Source organism: Gobio gobio (assembly GCF_949357685.1).
Source record: "Gobio gobio genome assembly, chromosome: 11".
Lineage (NCBI taxonomy): Eukaryota > Metazoa > Chordata > Actinopteri > Cypriniformes > Gobionidae > Gobio > Gobio gobio.
In genome coordinates this window covers 22942311-22959931 of record NC_137104.1, presented here as the reverse complement: position 1 = coordinate 22959931, position 17621 = coordinate 22942311, and the positions used below count along the sequence as shown (strand labels likewise).

The following is a 17621-nucleotide window of genomic DNA, read 5'->3' as shown; positions in this document are numbered from 1 at the left end:
ATGCTTATGATAACTTTTGTTAACTCTACAATAAGTAAATCCATTTCACCAGCTAATTAGTTGTAGAAATATACAGAGCTACCGCAAAAACGGAAGTTCAAAGACAAAATTCTGATGGCTGCACGCTTGTTTCTCGGTCTCATAAGGTCTATGCGACAGAGGTCTATAATGTCTACTGATGGCTGTACCTGTGTGTCTGGCTTCTACTGTCTTTTTTTGTTGTTGTTGCTGCATGGCCCATTTTGGCAGCCTCATTCCTGTGGTGCACAAGGTGTGTGTGTAAATTAGAAGTGTTACCTTCCTTTTTTAAGAAGGACTTCTGTGCCGTTCTTTTCTCAAAGAAAAGCTTAACTCCAAGTCTTCCAGAGTCGCGGCCAAAGTCGTTTCGAAAGACCGCTATTCGCCAGCTTCTTTGGTAGTAGAACGCGGAACCGCCACAACTCTGCCGTCATTTTGTTAAGCCCACCCACCAACTCTATACACGATGTGATTGGCCTGACTAGAGTTTGGTTTTTCCAGCTCGCAAGCCAACGGAGAGTTGCTAGACGCCCTGGCTGCAAATTATATTTGCTGCTGCTAGGGTGCATCTAGATTTCTAGGCTACATATTTGCATGACTTTCTAACATTTACAGATGGAGAATATACCTGTGAAATGTAAGTTATGCACTGAGGAAAGCACCACATTTCAAATGCATTAAACACCGCAATTATTTACCTCTCAGAGCATCTGACAGGGCAATCTGCTTTAAACTATACGCGTTATCTATATCTTACCAGTTATTTTGAAACCCTTAATATAAAGCATGTCATGTTAAGGACCAATTGTATCATGCACTTTCCCTGCATCAGCTCATTCTGCGTACTCCACTATTTTTCAGATGCGTTCGTATCAATCTGCTGTATATCAAAACGGTATTGACTCATTCCATATCGTTTCTAAAAAATATATTGATAGATTGTACAAACTCGATATAGGCGCTTTTACATTTAGCTTTGAAACCAGATCTTCCGCCATCGTCTTGTCAGTCAGCTCGCCTCATTCTTCTTGTCAGTCAGCTGAACTCGCCTCACTCTTGTCACGTGATAAATAAAATCTGACTTCTGCTGCTGATCTGTGCTTCGCTAATGCTGAATTGAGCAGACGCATTCAGTTTTTAATTGTAGTGTCTGTTCTCTAAAGGAACTAAATGATTTTACTATAACAAAATCTAAACAAAGTTGGAAGCGGTGCCGCAGTGGACAAGTGATTTAGTCAGTGTGCGGCTGAACACTGCATAACTCTGGTAACTGACTATCGCAGCAAGCCTAGTGCTAAACAAATACATTTGAATTGCATTGAAAATGTTTAAAGTCCAGTGTCACATTAACAGTGGGAAGAAAAGAATACCAGCTAATATTTAAATAATTTGCTTTGGCTCCAATACAGTGGCAATAAACAATATTTTTTATAATATTAAGTATTAGTATTTTTCTCACAGAGTATAAATTGATAAATCAAAATATGTACATGTAGTTACTTTTTATGCTTTAGGAAGGGGGTCTCCTTCAAGGCTATCTTTTATGTTTGGGTGTAAAACAAAAAAGTCCTGTCTTATAAGGCTGTCACACAGTTTTCTTATGATCTGGTTCTGTGACATGAATCATGTTGGAAGTGACTAACTGAAACTGCTTCTACTGGTACTTCATCATTAACCTTTTAAGGAACTAACAATTGGGTAGTTCTTTGATGGTTATTCCGGTTAATGCCACTCTACCTAAATTATGTTTTATTAACAAAGTTCGGGAGGACCGCACACCAAATATGCATGTTCTACTATACTATATGTAAAGTCATTCATTCAATAAAATTTTTTATTTACACTTTGTAATTAATGTTCTGTTTATTAAAACCAGGCATACATCTAATCAAGTTAGTGTTTTCACTCGTTTTACAATTATTCCAGAATAACTAAAGGCAGTAACAATTTAAACAATAGATTGTATTTGTGAACTGATGTTCAGCTGTTCTTTTTAATAGTCATCTTATTTCCATCAGTCATCAAGCTCAGTAAACACCGGTCACATGAAATATGTAACTTTAATTGCACAACGCTGATTTCTCACTAAAAAAAACCACTATTTCAAGCTTCAATGTGATGTGTCATAAAGCGGTGATATCTATGTGGTCGAGTTGTTTACTTTTTAATTAGACTTCCCATTAACGTCATCATTTTCATCATTCAGACTGATTTGTGAACACGCACGAAAACGAGCGGGGATTTATTTAACAAGTTTATTTATTTAACCAATCATATTAAAACATAAGCGATCATATCCAATCATAGCGAGATGGAGGCATTGCCTCTTCTCACGTGACTTCACCCCATTCATTGTCAATTACCCCACACTTTGGAGGGTCTGTTCAAACTCAATTGGCTCTGGGGAGGCAAGCCTCCCGCTGTAACTTTACATGCTGTGTCACTGTTGGACTATACCTTAGTAAAACTAGTGATTCATACACCTTTTAATGTCAAATTTTGTAATATTTTTATTTTTGTAATATCGATTATTTTCTCATACAATTTCTTTGAGGAGACAATACCAAGGTTTCTCAATACCAAGAACGCGAACTTCGGACTTGCATCCTTGGTAGTTCTGACTTGCCAAGTTTGACTCAGGAGAACAAACTTCCGAGAACGGGAGGACGCAAGTCTGGTGATTCTGCAAATGGAACAGTAGCGTTCTTGATGGCATCACCCAGCTTGCTCTGCTACTCCGGTTATCTCTGTATGTATATTTTAGGCTACAATAAAACGAAATATGTCATAAAACACCGCTCTGCCTCTTAATTTTCATTTAAACAAATCTTAAACATATTAATAGCCACACAAATGTGGTTCAGGCAACGCGTAGATTGATTATCTTCACTGCATGCATATTTATAACAAAACGCAATATAAAACACAACCCTGCCTCTTTTCGTTTACATTTTAAATAAAATCTTAAACATTTTAATATGTTCAGACAATAAGTGTGCATATTATTATCACTTTAATAAAATAAAAAAATATGACATAAAACACAACCATGTCTCTTTTTGTTAAATGTCAGTTTTAATTATCAATAATAGCCATTATAAAAGTATAAGTAAAATAAATAAAGAAAACTATTCAGTCAAATGTACCAAGTCAGTGCTCTAGCCTAAATATATAAAGTTATGAAACTTCTCTTTGCCCTCAGCCAAAACGATTTGCCAGGGAACAAATTATAGATTCATGAGACCAAAGATCGCCCAATAGATACACAAGACGAATTATATATCATGTTTAACCACTACAGAGACATCAGAGCCAGCGGCAGACGTCAGAAGGACTAGCCGAGGAAAGGCTGTTCTCGGCGGGGTTAATTAGCGCTGAGCGCCTGGTGATCGACTGGATCTCACAACTCTGAAAATGGCAGATAAAATTCTTAAATAGGTCAATCTCTCACAGATTTGACCTTTTAAACAACTACATTCTCGCCTGAAAAACTCTTAACTAAATTTCGTGATGCAATGACAGTAGTATTTTTAAATTACGCTGGGTTTCTCATCTGCTATTGACGCTTGCTGGTTAGTGCAAGATGCATTCTGGGATACCTGGCTGTCTCAAGTCCTCTCAAGTCACCTCTCGATGCATCCTCTATAAAAGGAGCGGATCAAGAACATATCTGGGGATTTGAACTGTACTTGGATAGATGTGAACTTTCAATTTGAACAGTACTTGGGCAGCGACTGATGACATTTCTTAAGTCCATGAGAACACAAGTACAGACAAGAACACATATTGAGAAATGGCCAATGCTTCCCTTGCCGCCTCCTCGGAGGAAACGCCCCTGATCTGATTAAATGCAAGTGCAAACTCATGAAATTAAGAATTGATTACCAATTGAATTGGTTTGTATATTGATTACCTGCTGAGTAGTGTGCAGGAGATAAGGTTGCCTGTTCAGGGCTCCAGAGTGTGACTAAATGGTCGCATTTTGCGACTCAAATTTGAGAGTGTGCGACTGAATTTTACATCCAGTCGCACATGTGCGACCAGTAAATGTGCCTGCTGTCGGTACTGGATAAATTAAGAAAATACACTTACTAATTATGATTGATAGACGTTATGTCTGGCAAATTCTATCTTTGCCAGCCGTTTCTATATGAGATAATATTAAATAATTTGTCCGTGATGCATTTTTGCCATTCGCAATCCAGAAGAGAGAGAGAGAGAGAAAGCGAGCGAGCACTGTCACGTGGAGCTGCAGCGAACACAACACCACAGTCAGCTTAATGAGTGAGGATGGCCAAGAGAACTACACAGAAGTTTAGTCTGCTTAAACTTTAGGGATGTGCTGTGATATTAATCTAATTTTATTTTCGATTTTGGCTTCCAAGAATTATAAAAAGATGATATGAGGTAAAACTATTCCTATAGCCGTGTTCGTCGAGCTCATCCTTGTAAACTGCAGTCTCTACTGTTGCTAAACTGCGGGATGTGTTTGATAATAAAGAGCTATTAAATGCACAATAATCCGCGCAAGTGACGCTGTTTCCAACTTCAAGGCGGCTTATGTGTATGTGCTGCGAAATGGACCGACTTGCAGTTAATATTTTAGGCTTCGTGTGCGCGTCTAAACCATCAAATAAACAACAAATAGCCGGTGTCAAATTGACCGGATTGGAGAGTAGTTATTTTAACAGTTTATATCTTAAATGGGCGTAAATAGTTTGGAGAAATAGGAGAATATGATATTATTAGTTCTACATTGATCGGTCTTAAAGGGGCAGTGTCTAATAAACATGCTGACGATTGAGCCATTAATTCGAATCGAACAAAAGGCAAATAGAAAATATTCACATCTCTTGAATTAATAACTTTAGCTTTTATAAGCATTAATCTATCAAATTATACAGTGAAAACTATGCAGTGTTATTTTACATTTCATTACTTTATTAGATTTCTTTGTAGGTTTGTTCTTTACTGTAATATTAATGTTAGCAGACCTTCCGAATGCCTGCACACTGGTCCATTTACAAATAGATGTTTTATATTTTTGTTCAAACTTTGCGGTTTCTTTTGCTATATATATTTTACTTTTCAGATTATAAAGCCATGTTAATTATGTTCTTAATTATGTTTTTTTTTTATATATATATATATATATAATATAAAAACAAAAAGTATAATAAAAAGAACCGGTAAGAATACTGTTAAAGTACCGGATCGATAAGCAGTAGCGGTAAGAGTAGTAATACCATTAAAACCTTAAAGGAACTGTATGTAAGAAATGTATTTCAATTAATCATAAAATGGCCCTGATATGTCACTAGACATTAAGAAATCATGTTAATTTCAAATACTTATATCACTGACAACAGTTGTCAGGCCAAGATATTGTCATTTTAAAAGTGAAGTTGCAGCCCTCAACTGATGTTGATGTTGGCATGTTGTGTCATGCCTGAAGCGCCACCCTCCACCTATCTACCAATCACGAAGTCAGTAGTGTTTCTGCATTCGGGTTGCCAGCTCTGCTCTAGTTACCACAGCTGCAGCTACAAACTTTTTGGATAAACAATGTCTAACTTTATGAAACCTAAACAGCCTCGTTATGAATCAGAAAAACGTCGTGACAGTGTCCGAGATAAAACAAGGATTTGTATAAGAGATGCCTTTGAAAGATGGAGACGGCTGAAAACGGAGAATAATTTGAAGACTGGTGCCAACGTTGCTAATTTTCTCCTGGACAGGTAAGGTTCATCTATGTTTGGCTAACTTTTACTTAATGTAAATGGACATTTCAAATATTCATGACAGTCGAACAAAGTTATGCATGTTCGTGCAAAGTAACGTTAGGTTAACGCAGATGGAGGAGGTGGGTCATTGAATTGAAAAGGTAACGTTAAGGAATTGTTTGGTAAATAAAAACGGCGAGTCGTCATTGCTAACATTAGTAATGCATTATCAGAGCCCGTTTCTCTGTCATTATGCTGGGACGCTGAGGAAAACAACATTAGCACGCCTATATATGGCAATGTGAAAACGTATTTGAGACTGTAGCCTAACGTTACCTCTGTAAAAATTATTCCTCATTCGTTCTTCGCATATAGTGGACAAAACATGCTGCAAGTGGACCTGTATGACCATTGCTAATGTTATTTAGCTTTGCTGTAATTTTACTATAGTATTTTTTCATGTGGGAATGTACTGTCACATACGAGTGTTCATATTTACGATTATATTTGGCTAATCGCCATTAGTACATTTTTGCGATTCAATTACTTCACAAAACATCGCTCTTGAAGCATAAACATAATTAACAGAAAGAAAAAAAACTTACTGTGTACGACTCGTCACTTGCCATTGAAAGCTGCTTGTAGCAGCCTACGTTCCTGCTGGATCCTGCAGCCTAGCTGGCAACCTCGAGTCAGGGGAGGGGGAGAGGGGATACACCGCTCTACAGTAATTTGAAAGTGATTGCAGTACCAGTTTTGGCCACAGTCCTACATACAGCTCCTTTAACGATACCGATCCCTATTAGTAATACAGTGGAAATTAGCAGATTTGGTTAGCATGTTGATTTATGGTGTGCGCCCCTAAAATTTCTGGTTGTGCCCCTAAAATTTTCAGCTGGGGGCCACTGTGCTCCAAGTGAAAAAAGTTAGTCTGGAGCCCTACTGTTTATTGTGTTGTTCAGGTGAAACAATTATCCTTCAAGTCTTGTTGCTTGTGCAGGGTCAGTTCTGTCTTCTGTGTATATTGTAAACCAATTTACTGTTTAGTAGTTACACCCTCAGACTCAACTAGTGAGCATGCACCTCCGGAATAATAATAAATAAAAAAAACATCTTAAACCATGACTTCTGGCAAGTTTTGTGGATAAATGAAAAAAATAAAAAAAAGTTTTGTGTGTGTGTAAAGTTTGGATACTATTTTATGTTTTTGCTAAAAGTCTCTTATGCTTATCAAGCCTGCATTTATTTAATCAAAAATACAGAAAAAAACAGTAACCTGAAATATTATTACATGATGTTCTTTGTAACTTTTTATTAATCAAAGAATTAAAAAAAAGAAAAGAGCATCACATAACATACAAGAGCTGCAAGTAATTTTCTCTTTGCCTTTTGTTGTTTGATTCACATTAATGGCTCAATCGTCAGCAGGTTTATTAGATGCTGCCCCTTTAAGACCAAATGGAGATCTAATCATATCATTCTCCCATTGATATCTCCCTACTATTTATGCCCATTTAAGATAAATTGTGTTTAAGTGAATACTCTCCATGCCGGTCATTTTGAGATATAGGCTATTTGTTGTGTATTTGATGGTTTAGTCGCGCACACAAAGCAAGCCGGTCCGTTTCGCAGCGTGCGCGCGCACACATACACACACACATACCCCCGCCTTGAACTTGGAAACGGCGTCTGCTTTTAATTTTATCAAACACGTCCTGCAATTTAGCCATAGTGGAGAGAGCATTTGACACCAATCACAGATTGTGCTGAATCTGACGTTTAATGCATGTTTGGGGAGAAATGACAGCGCGCGCTGTGAAGGGAAGGAAGTTGCGCTAGACGGAATGCGGTAATAGTTTAACCTCATATCATCTTTTCATAATTTTTGGGGAAAATAAAAATAAAGCAAAAATAAGATTAATATCACAGCCCTAAAGTGTAAGCAGACTACATTTTTGTTTAGTTCTCTGGCAATCGTCAATCTCTCTCTCTCTCTCTCTCTCTCTCTCTCTCTCTTTTACAGTGTGTGAATGTCGTGATATTACTGATCATGTGAAGATCGGCGCTGCGCCGCTGTGAATACATTGTAGGGGAAACACTGATACTATCTTGTTACCTGTGAGCTTAATGCAGGACATTGTTTTTACATGTTTTTTTTTTTTTGTGCTGCTGCTTGTAAGTGTTTGCTCTTATTTTATTACTGACCGTTACTTGTAAATTCAAAGTTTGAACAACAAAATTGCCCCATTGTAAAAACAAAAATGCATTGCATTATCAAACATTTAGGTAAGATAACAACTATAATTTTTTAAAGAAGAATAATGTCTAAATAAAAATGCAAAAATCCAAAAGAGCCACTTAAGGGGGGAATTCCTCCCATTTTCCAAAATGAAATTCAGGCCCTGAATTAACATCTGTAAATGCCTGATCGTGGCATCCATATAAATAATGCTAAATGATAAAAATAATTTTTCAAATATACCCCATGATCAGTATCGGTCATCTGTATTGGTCAATACTGCTTCCTGTGATTGGTAAATGTGATCTGCCCCAGAAATTCTCAATGGAGAACCCTTAGTTTTGTTTTTTGTTTTCTATCTTCTAATGGTCAATAGAGCACTCCACATCAACAAGTGGTTAGTTAATCATGGTTGTCCAAACACAAGACACTAGTCCCCATGTGTCTGTTTTTGGGTCACAGGTAGGGCGACCATATTTTGATTACCGAAAACCAGGACACTCGGCCCGGCCCGGCCCGGCAAACTTTTTTTTTTTATATATGTGTTATTTGATATTTTGAATATCTAGGCCATCAGATATGGCTATATTAAATGAAAAATGAACACTACTTGGCGAAAAGCATATTGCTCCACTCCATACCGCTGCCTCCAAAATATGAATGTAAAAATGTAACTTAAATCCCCCTCCTGCAATCACAGATAAAGATGCCATGTGCTGATGTATGTCATAATTTGACTGTTTCTTAAGCTTATGCTAAATTCTGAAAGAGGAAGAAGCGACTTCAGAGGAAGTGATGACTTAAAGGACTCGCCTACTTGTTTTCTAACAAGTTCTTAATTTTTCTTAGCAGATGAGATGACGGCAGACTCTTTTGGCTGTTTGAAGTGGTGTCCTTGTGGGCTACTCAGTGCTGAAAGGACAAGCGCAGAACCCGACAGCGACAGATAGACCAGTCTTTGGATTAAGCTCATCTGTTGTGCTCCGTTGCCTCCTGGTTTGCCAACAGGATGGTGCATTCAGCGTCACTTTGTGCCTGTCTGTCTCTTCTGACTGTCCTCAGCTGTCATTCTCATGTTCTCCCCCGCCTCTCTTTTCACATGGGTAAGTCTTATTTTTAAACTTTTCTAGATTTATGAACTGAATTTAGAGAAACAAGTTGTTTTTCAAATGCCATTAGTTATTTGAATAGCTTATGAGCTGAGTTCTTAGGGTAAATAGAAAAGCAGAAGGTGAATAAAGTTGAATTACATAATAAATAGCGTAGCGAGATTAAACTCTTAAATTACTTAAACATACACTTGGAATATTGTACTGTACTGTTGATATCATAGAATATTTTAAACTTGTGTGTGAAAGGGTTAATATTTTAAACTTGTGTGTGAAATGGTTAATACAAATATTTTCAAAACATGAAGCACTAAAAGATGGGGTCAACATGAGTCTTTTTTTAAATGTAATAATCAAATTATAATAGTTTTTAAATCCGTATCATAAATACTTGGGAGTGCTAGCATTTTTTAATACTCTCCAGTTGAATCATGAAATCGGTCAGTGTTGCTGATTATAACCTCTTTAATTATGTGTGACAAAGTATTTGTAATTAAGCATGACCTTGTTTAAAATGAATAACAAGAAAACTGAAATGGCCAACACAGTTGTTGAATGACTCTGGTGCATTACGTTTGGCTGCGCTCTGCTGTGACTGGTACAGGTACTTATTGAAAGACTTTGATTAGATGAGATGTTTAGCTGTGATTATGTCAAAGACCTGTAAGAACATGGCTTGAATTTTTACTTTTCATGTATATGCAATATGCAATTTATTTGCTTTAAGAAATACTATCATGAAAAATAGATATATTTTTAATATACTGCTGTAATCATTATGTGACTGTCATAACGTCATAATAATCATCATCTAATTAGTTCTATCAGAACGACTAGTTAATTATTATGTGTGTATATAAAGGATGCTTATATTATCAAGAATACGTAATATCATAGACTTGATATGAGATATAAATGAGATTTTGCAGACACAAGACACTTTATGAAGAAAAGTCCACAACTTTTGGAGTCTGCAGATGATTCCGCTTGACAATCAGTTTGTACAGAATGTTTTATTTAATCATTTGTGTTTGTTTAAATACTAGCTGGGCTAGAAATTTTAGTGCATCAAAAAGTTATTTTTACTAACAAGAAAAGATCAGCAGGAAGCATAAGAGAGATCATTACAACAAATATCTTTCCATGTGGATCATGTTTATTGCCCTGATTAGAAAGCATTGGATGTAAGAGGAATGAAAGATCCTGCATGGATTCTCTGAAGAGGAAGATTCTGTCCTGTGGCTTTGATGCAAACCTCCTATAATGGATTCTTGAAATGTTTCTGAAACTTCTAGATTAGGTTTCATTTCTGCTTTGACCTCTCACGAACCTTCTCTCAGGTTCTTAAAATCTAGGAACTTGTTGCAAACTTTTGTATAATGTTTTATTTGTTTGCATTGCCCCACATTACTGTTTTGCATTTAAATGTCAAATTCTTTATTGGCTTGTGTGCAACATGCAACATTGTCACAGTATCAGCTCAAAGATTAAGGCAAAGAAAAAAAATATGACTATAAAAACTATAGTAAAACAGTAATATTGTGAAATATTATTATAATTCAAAATAACCATTTTATATATGTATACACACACACAACGGTTATTTTGAATTATAGTATATAAAATAGTATAACTAATAACTATTTAGTATATTAAAATAGTTCTGTATTTTGATCAAATAAATGCATACAGGCTTGATGAACATAAGAGATCCATTAAAATCCATTAATAATGTTTCCAAACATTTGACCGATACTTCAATTAATATCTGCTGCTCAAGAAACATTTCTTCTTATTAAAAAAACTATATAAGTTGCTGCTTCATATTTTTGTGGAAACTATGATAGTTTTTATGATTCTTTTGATGAATAAATAGTTAATAGCATTCAAAATGGAAATATTTTGTAACAGTATATATATCTTTACTGTCACTTGATAAATTGAATGCATCATTGCTGAATTACTTAAAAAAATATTTGAACGTAAACTAAAACATAAAATACAATAAAATGCAATAGAATAAAATAAAAAATACTATATTGATTTAGTATTGTTTTTTTTTTTTACTTCCTTGGTACAAATAAATGTCTTGGTCAAAAAAAAAGATTTATGATTTTAGGGTAATCAATTTAGGTCACAGACAAGGAAGTTAAAATGTCTACTTTTGATGAAACAAGAAAGTAAGCAGATAAATCTGCTGATGTTGTTGCAAGTGGTTATTTTGTTTCTTTTTTTTAATGAATGGAGGCCCTTGTTCTCTGAACCACAGTTATTTGATAAGAGGCCAGTCCATGAGTTGGCAAAACAGGGCAGAATCAGGCTGACCTGGCAAACGGCTTTTCTGTGAGAGTCACTTAAATCAGTTAAAATGAGCTACTACTTGTTTGAGAGACTGTGCTACAGATGCTTAGACATGCAGATGCATCACTTTTGCTGATTCAGGATCAGTCATACGACCTGTGAATGATTGCTCCCCCCCCCCCCCCCCCCCTGTAAATGACTAGATGTGAGTTTGTGAAGATTACAGGGCTTAAATCAGACTCCGAGTCCCTGTTTCCCAGCAGTACCAATTACAGCTGATGCCAGAATGAGTCAGGTCACACTTATGCAGGAGTTTGAGCCTGATATGATGACATCTGCAAACTTATAATTGCTGCTGTCATTGTTGTAGGTTGGACAATATGACACTAGCTGCAGAAAATAAGTAATATGTTGCATCAATATGCTTTCTGTATTCTTATATTTTGGAAGCAAAATTAAATGTACACTATGTAACTTTTTTTGTTGTTCAAAATTAACTAAATTTAAGTAATGAGTCAATTACTTACTACAATTACAAGTTTCACTATAGTAAGCCTATTATAAGTGTTTAAATTTTAGACCTGTCGGGATGGTTTTTTGTGTACATACATCACTAGCCTGTGTGTGTCTTGTCTTATCTGGAAATAGAGATAAGTTGCTCTGGCTACTTTGACGCGTGTATGGTCAAAGTCACTTTAAAGGACAACTCCGATGAAAAATGAACCTAGGGGTAGTTAACACATGGTTACCGAGTAAATCGTTTTCTGGAATGCGTTTTCATGAAAATCGAATGTAAAGAGTTTTATCTCTAAAAACAGATTAGCTTATAACGCTAGTATATGGGGCATATAATAAGTAAAATTAAATCGCTAGTTAATACCACTAACAAGGCTCAAAATAGCCTCACACTAACACGGTAGCATAAAGAGGGTCCCTACATGCAAACCGAAGCATTGAGAACTTTGTAAGTGTACAAACAGTTTAATAAGAAGATACTTTATAAAGACAGTACATTACGCGTATACAGACAAGAGCCATCTTGGAAAACAGTCTCGACAAGTTGAGCCACGGTTGAATAATCCGCCATCTCTTTAGTGTGTATCCTTTGGAAGCACTAGTCTCTGTTGCGTTCAGTATTTTAAAAAATAATTAATTTATTTATTTTCTCTGTTGCGTTCAGTGCTTTCTTCCATAAACAACGGACCATATGAGATTCCAAGTCACAGTTCATCACTTAGCACAGCGTTCGTGGCTCGACTTGTCGAGACTGTTTTCCAAGATGGCTCCTGTCTGTATATGCGTAATGTTCTGTCTTTATAAAATATCTTCTTATTAAACTGTTTGTACACTTACAAAGTTCTCAATGCTTCGGTTTGCATGAAGGGACCCTCATTATGCTACCGTGTTAGTGTGAGGCTATTTTGAGTCTTGTTAGTGGTATTAACTATTTTAGATCCCTCAGTTCTCGCCATCTCCGAAAAGCCAAGCCAGAGATGGTGTTTTTATTACTCTGTACCTTGTCTATTAATGGGTATAGCCACCGTAACATCTTCAGCTAGTCAGCTTGAGGTCCTTTCATCTAAAATAGTTATATCTCTTAAGCCTAGTTGTGAATGTTTTATGAGCAGTAGGATAACCATATTCATCCGCCCAGTCATGCTGAGCAGAAGCACAATCTTCTTCCGCAAAATGCATGCAGTTGTTTTTTAAAGGTCCCATGGCATGACATTTTCATTTTATGAGGTTTTTCAACATTAATATGAGTTCCCCTAGCCTGAATATTGTCCCCAAGTGGCTAGAAATTTTGATCGGTGTAAACCGAGTTGTGGCTGTCTCTCTCTGCCTTTGAGAAAATGACAGCCCAGACGAGCTGATCTGGAATTTTCCTGTTATGACGTCACAGGAACGGTTACCTCCCTTTCCTCCGCCCAGAGAATTTGGCACGCCCATGCAGCGCTATATTTGTCCTCGAGAGATCATGGCTTGTGAACAAGTGAATGCTGGCAGTTTCTCAGTGTTTGGATGTACAAATGAAAACAGAAGTCTTTTTTCAGTTCCTTCTGATCTGTGATCAGTGATTTCTAATGTGTAGCTAATTATTTATTATTCGTGCACACGCTGCGGCTTCTCTCTCTCCCGACAGAACGGTGTTTTCGTGTTTTCTATCTTGTGAGTCCATGTTTTTGTACGTCCTCGTCGCGTCTATCTGTTCTAAAATGTGCATACGGTCGTGAGTTTCTGCTCAACATCGGCAGAGTCACATCTTTAGAGATAAACCTCATGCACGCCGAAGCTCGGGCTGCACTGACCGGTCGGCCTTCAACATCACCGACCCCCAGTACTGCATCTGCCCCACTGCGGAGGCACCAAAAGGGGGGTAAGCGTGAGCATATCCGGGATAACCAGCCTAGCCCCACAATAAACTGGATTCGATTACTGCTGTTGTGTCTTTGTTCGCGCTGTGTACTCAATGCGCGTCACTGACACTTTTCATATGATTGGAAAATATCTAAAAATAATGCTATAATCAACACTTACTCGTAACTCGTTCATCTCGACAGCTGTAATGGTACATTGCATGTGTTACAAAGTTGGTAGAATAATGATGAAGACGGACTCGTGTTTATTCAGAACTCTCAGATACAAACAAAATTTGCGCTGACAGCACTTTCACAACTCAGTAGTTACTATAAATAACTTTGTTAGCAATCGCTCCGTCTCTGGTAACTTACATTAGTGATGTCCGGTTCGCGAACTAATCATTCTTTTGAACCGGTTCTTTTTAGTGAACCAAATCAGTTCACCAAATCGGACTGAATCGTTCTAAACGGTTCGCGTCTCGAGTCAGCGCTGATCCATAATTTACTAAAGTTACTAACTTTCTGACATGAGTGACAGCCCCTCCGACTAGAAATAAACTAATAACCTGAAGTATATGCTAGTAACTACAACTACAATAGTCACTGAACTGAGACGTGCTGAGAACTGATGAGAAGTGAACTCCGGTCCATCCGTCTCTCTGGCAGCAGGCTCATGCCTGGTAGACCTCGTTAAACCACGCCCCCTCCGCTACAAGATCTGATACTCATTTCAAATGCAAAGATGTCAGCCAATCACAACAGTGGGCGTTTTTGCTGAAGTCTCACAGCAGACACGCCTCTTGAAACAGGGCATTCAGCCACAGGGCAAACAGCAGTATAGAAAAAATGCCTTTTATTTCTAAATTGACATTTTATGATGTAAAAATCATACTAACAATATAAGTACACCTCAGGAAACATTATAAAATAATAGAAAAATGCCATGCCATGGGACCTTTAACAGCTAGAGGGCCAAAAGTTACATTGTGTATCTTGAAAGTGATCATTGGTAATTTAGAAAATTTTACATATTTTAGAGGTAATTTATTTTCTATTAAATGCACAGTTTGTTGTTTTTTGCACCATAGTTTGGTTTTTTGATCATTTTTCATGCTCTCTCTGTTACCATTCCCCGACAAACGCAGATTCAATGTTCAGTCGGTTACAACAAGCACAGACCAACGGCAACAGACACCGACAGGAGTTACACACTGATTTGACAACCAGACGAAGTGTTTGTTGCCATTGTTCGGCGGCTGTCTGCTGTGTGAATTGGCTTTAAAAAAATCTAACTTTACATAATCGTGCAGTCTTGCACCACTTTTTTTAGTGTCTGGGGAAAATGTACTGTACAATACATACATTTTTCCACATGTTTCTATATTAAACAGTCAAAAGCGGAGGTTTTAAGCTTTTGGTTCTTTACAAATGAACTGAAGCGCTTCTTTAGTTTCTCTGGTCTGTACTGAGAGTATGTACCCTGGGGTTGCATAATTTCACAGCCGCGTGCTGACTGTCAGAGCCACATTCTTTACAGGCCTCACAGACAAGAGAGCAGCTCATACGAGGAATTAGGACTTTAGTTCAGTGAAATGGTAATGAGGCCAAAACCACTATTAAGTGCTGCTAATAAGCCAAGATTTTCATGGAAATTCCTCTTTCTTCACCCTTTTTGCTAAACAACATTTTCAAAGAGATTATAGGGCTGTTTTATGACCTTATCAGCTTATTTGTTCCTTGTTTTTGAGCAGATTTTCAGACCTTTTCTATATTTCCTGGAATCATTTTTGTGAAAACCAGTCTTTGGAGTAGATTTAAACAATCAAATGAACAAAAATATTTTACACCCATGGGCAGGAGGTGTGAATTCTGTGGAAGTCTGCAGAAATGTCTGTGAAGATCTGCGGGTGCACGTTGGGCTGTTTATTCCTGAGAAAAGCTATGATTACACAGAAGTTGTTACGTGTCATGTGAATGATATATAGTGGAAAAGGGTGCAGAGAGAGGAGGAAAAGTAGTGCTGACGTTCTTCTCGCTCAGAGGGCTGCTGGGAGAAGACAGCTGGTATGCTGCGGCTCAGCTTTAGGATTAGCCTCCCCACAGAGCCGAATGTTTTCTTCCCAGGGTCATGACAGCTAGCAGAAGTTGTTCACGTGTTCTCAGCAGAATAAGAACTGCAGTTAAGGCAAAATCTGTTGATGTTAAGGTGACTTAGACATTAAGCTTTCTTTGTCTTAGAGCTTCGTTTATGACCTCACTATCCTTGCTGTCAGCGCTTTTCCAAACTCTCAGCGAAGGCCCAGATGTTTCTGCAAGCATTGGCAGGAGTTTTTCAGATGTGAAATGGTTGCGTAACACTACCTCACCCCTCTTTCCCTTCTTTCTGTAAGGAAGAATGTGAATGAAAGGAGTTTATTGGATCCACACAGTTTTGACATCTATTTTTCCTTAATAATTTTTGCTCTTTAAGAGTGCCGACCTTTGTTCAACTAAGAATTAAGTAGTTTAAGAATTATTGAAATAGCCAATTCCATTAATAAAAGTATGTACAGTATCAGGTACATACTTTTATAACTTTAATAATTTTCAGGTGAAAGTTAATACATTTATCACATTGTAAAATATAAGTTCTGAAGTTATAAGATATATATTAATAAGTAGGAATAAAACTGTCTAAAGTATTTTCTGTTTTTCAAGTCTGTGGTTTGATGTTCTCAGCTCAGGTATTGTCATGTTCAAATTTGACCTGAGCAAGTTTCCTGTAAGAGCGGACATGGCGCCGGATGTAAACACAGAAACACTCACTATCATTTTTTTTTCATGTGGCTGTTTTTGTATGCAGAAAAAAACTTTACCCATAGATGTGCTCTCAGATTAAGAGTGGCTTATGAGACGTAATTTTTAGACATGGTATTCATTGTATACTAAACCACTACCAGTTTTCTACGAATACTTTTCTTGCAAATGACATAACACATAGATGTTTATATGTTAAGGCCTGTATATTCTTCATTATCCATTGTGTGTATGTTGGCTCTTCGTCAACGTAACAGTTTCTCTTGATTTAAATATTAACAGTTTCATGTGATGTCATGTTGAAATGAAACCAAATTGAGAGCCAGCGTTGCTGTTTTGCATAAAAACTAGTTAAACAAGAAATATTTTAAAAATTAAGCTGTGCACAGTTTTAAATTTAGCCATAAATGGATACTGTATGTCAGGTAAATTAGGGTTAAAATATGGTACACTATCGTTCTGTGCTTTTTTTTTATTTAAGAAATTGACTTTTCAGCAAAGATGCCTTAAATTTATCAACTTACATTTATAAAGTTACTAATTTAAAAAAAAAAATGCTGTTCTTTAGAATTTTCTGAAAGAATCCTGATTCTTGTTAGGCAGTACAACTGTTTTAAACAATGATGATAAGTCAAAAAATAAGTGCTTTTTTTAAGCACCAAATCAGCATATTACAATGATTTCTAAAGAGTAATATGCCACTGTGGACAGGAGTAATGACTGTAGTGCCATCACAGGAATACATTACATTTCATAATATTACAGTTTTTACTTATTGTTTTATCAAATAAATGCAGCCTTGGTGAGCATAAGAAACATTCGAAATTCTTACCAACTCCAAACTTTTGAACGGTAGTGTACATACTGTATTCCTATACAAACTGTTCAGTCTCTGACACAAGTTATCATGCTCAAACCATGCACAACATTATTGCTTGCATGTATGCTTGTTTTTGCAAGTTGATCATGGCAGATATCACCCAGGCACACATTGTGGTGTGTGTTTGTTCCGGCGTCCAAAATAAAGCACTCAATAATTCATTCAGCCTTCATTTTTGGTCTGTGTTCTCATTGT

General features: G+C 36.8%; 1 protein-coding gene across 8 annotated transcripts in view; it reads left to right on the top strand.

Moving 5' to 3' along the window:
• sema4ab (sema domain, immunoglobulin domain (Ig), transmembrane domain (TM) and short cytoplasmic domain, (semaphorin) 4Ab) overlaps positions 1-17621 on the top strand; it is a 53108-nt gene that overhangs the window by 18195 nt on the left and 17292 nt on the right. For 6 of the 8 annotated variants that reach the window (XM_079829561.1, XM_079829565.1, XM_079829564.1 and 3 more), the window contains exon 2: positions 8833-9083. In XM_079829561.1, the coding sequence (XP_079685687.1) occupies positions 8990-9083 (94 nt within the window). In that variant the 5' untranslated portion in view covers positions 8833-8989. Of the gene's footprint in view, positions 1-8829; positions 9084-17621 lie in introns of all 8 variants that reach the window. The other 2 variants (XM_079829563.1, XM_079829559.1) reach the window with 1 other exon arrangement.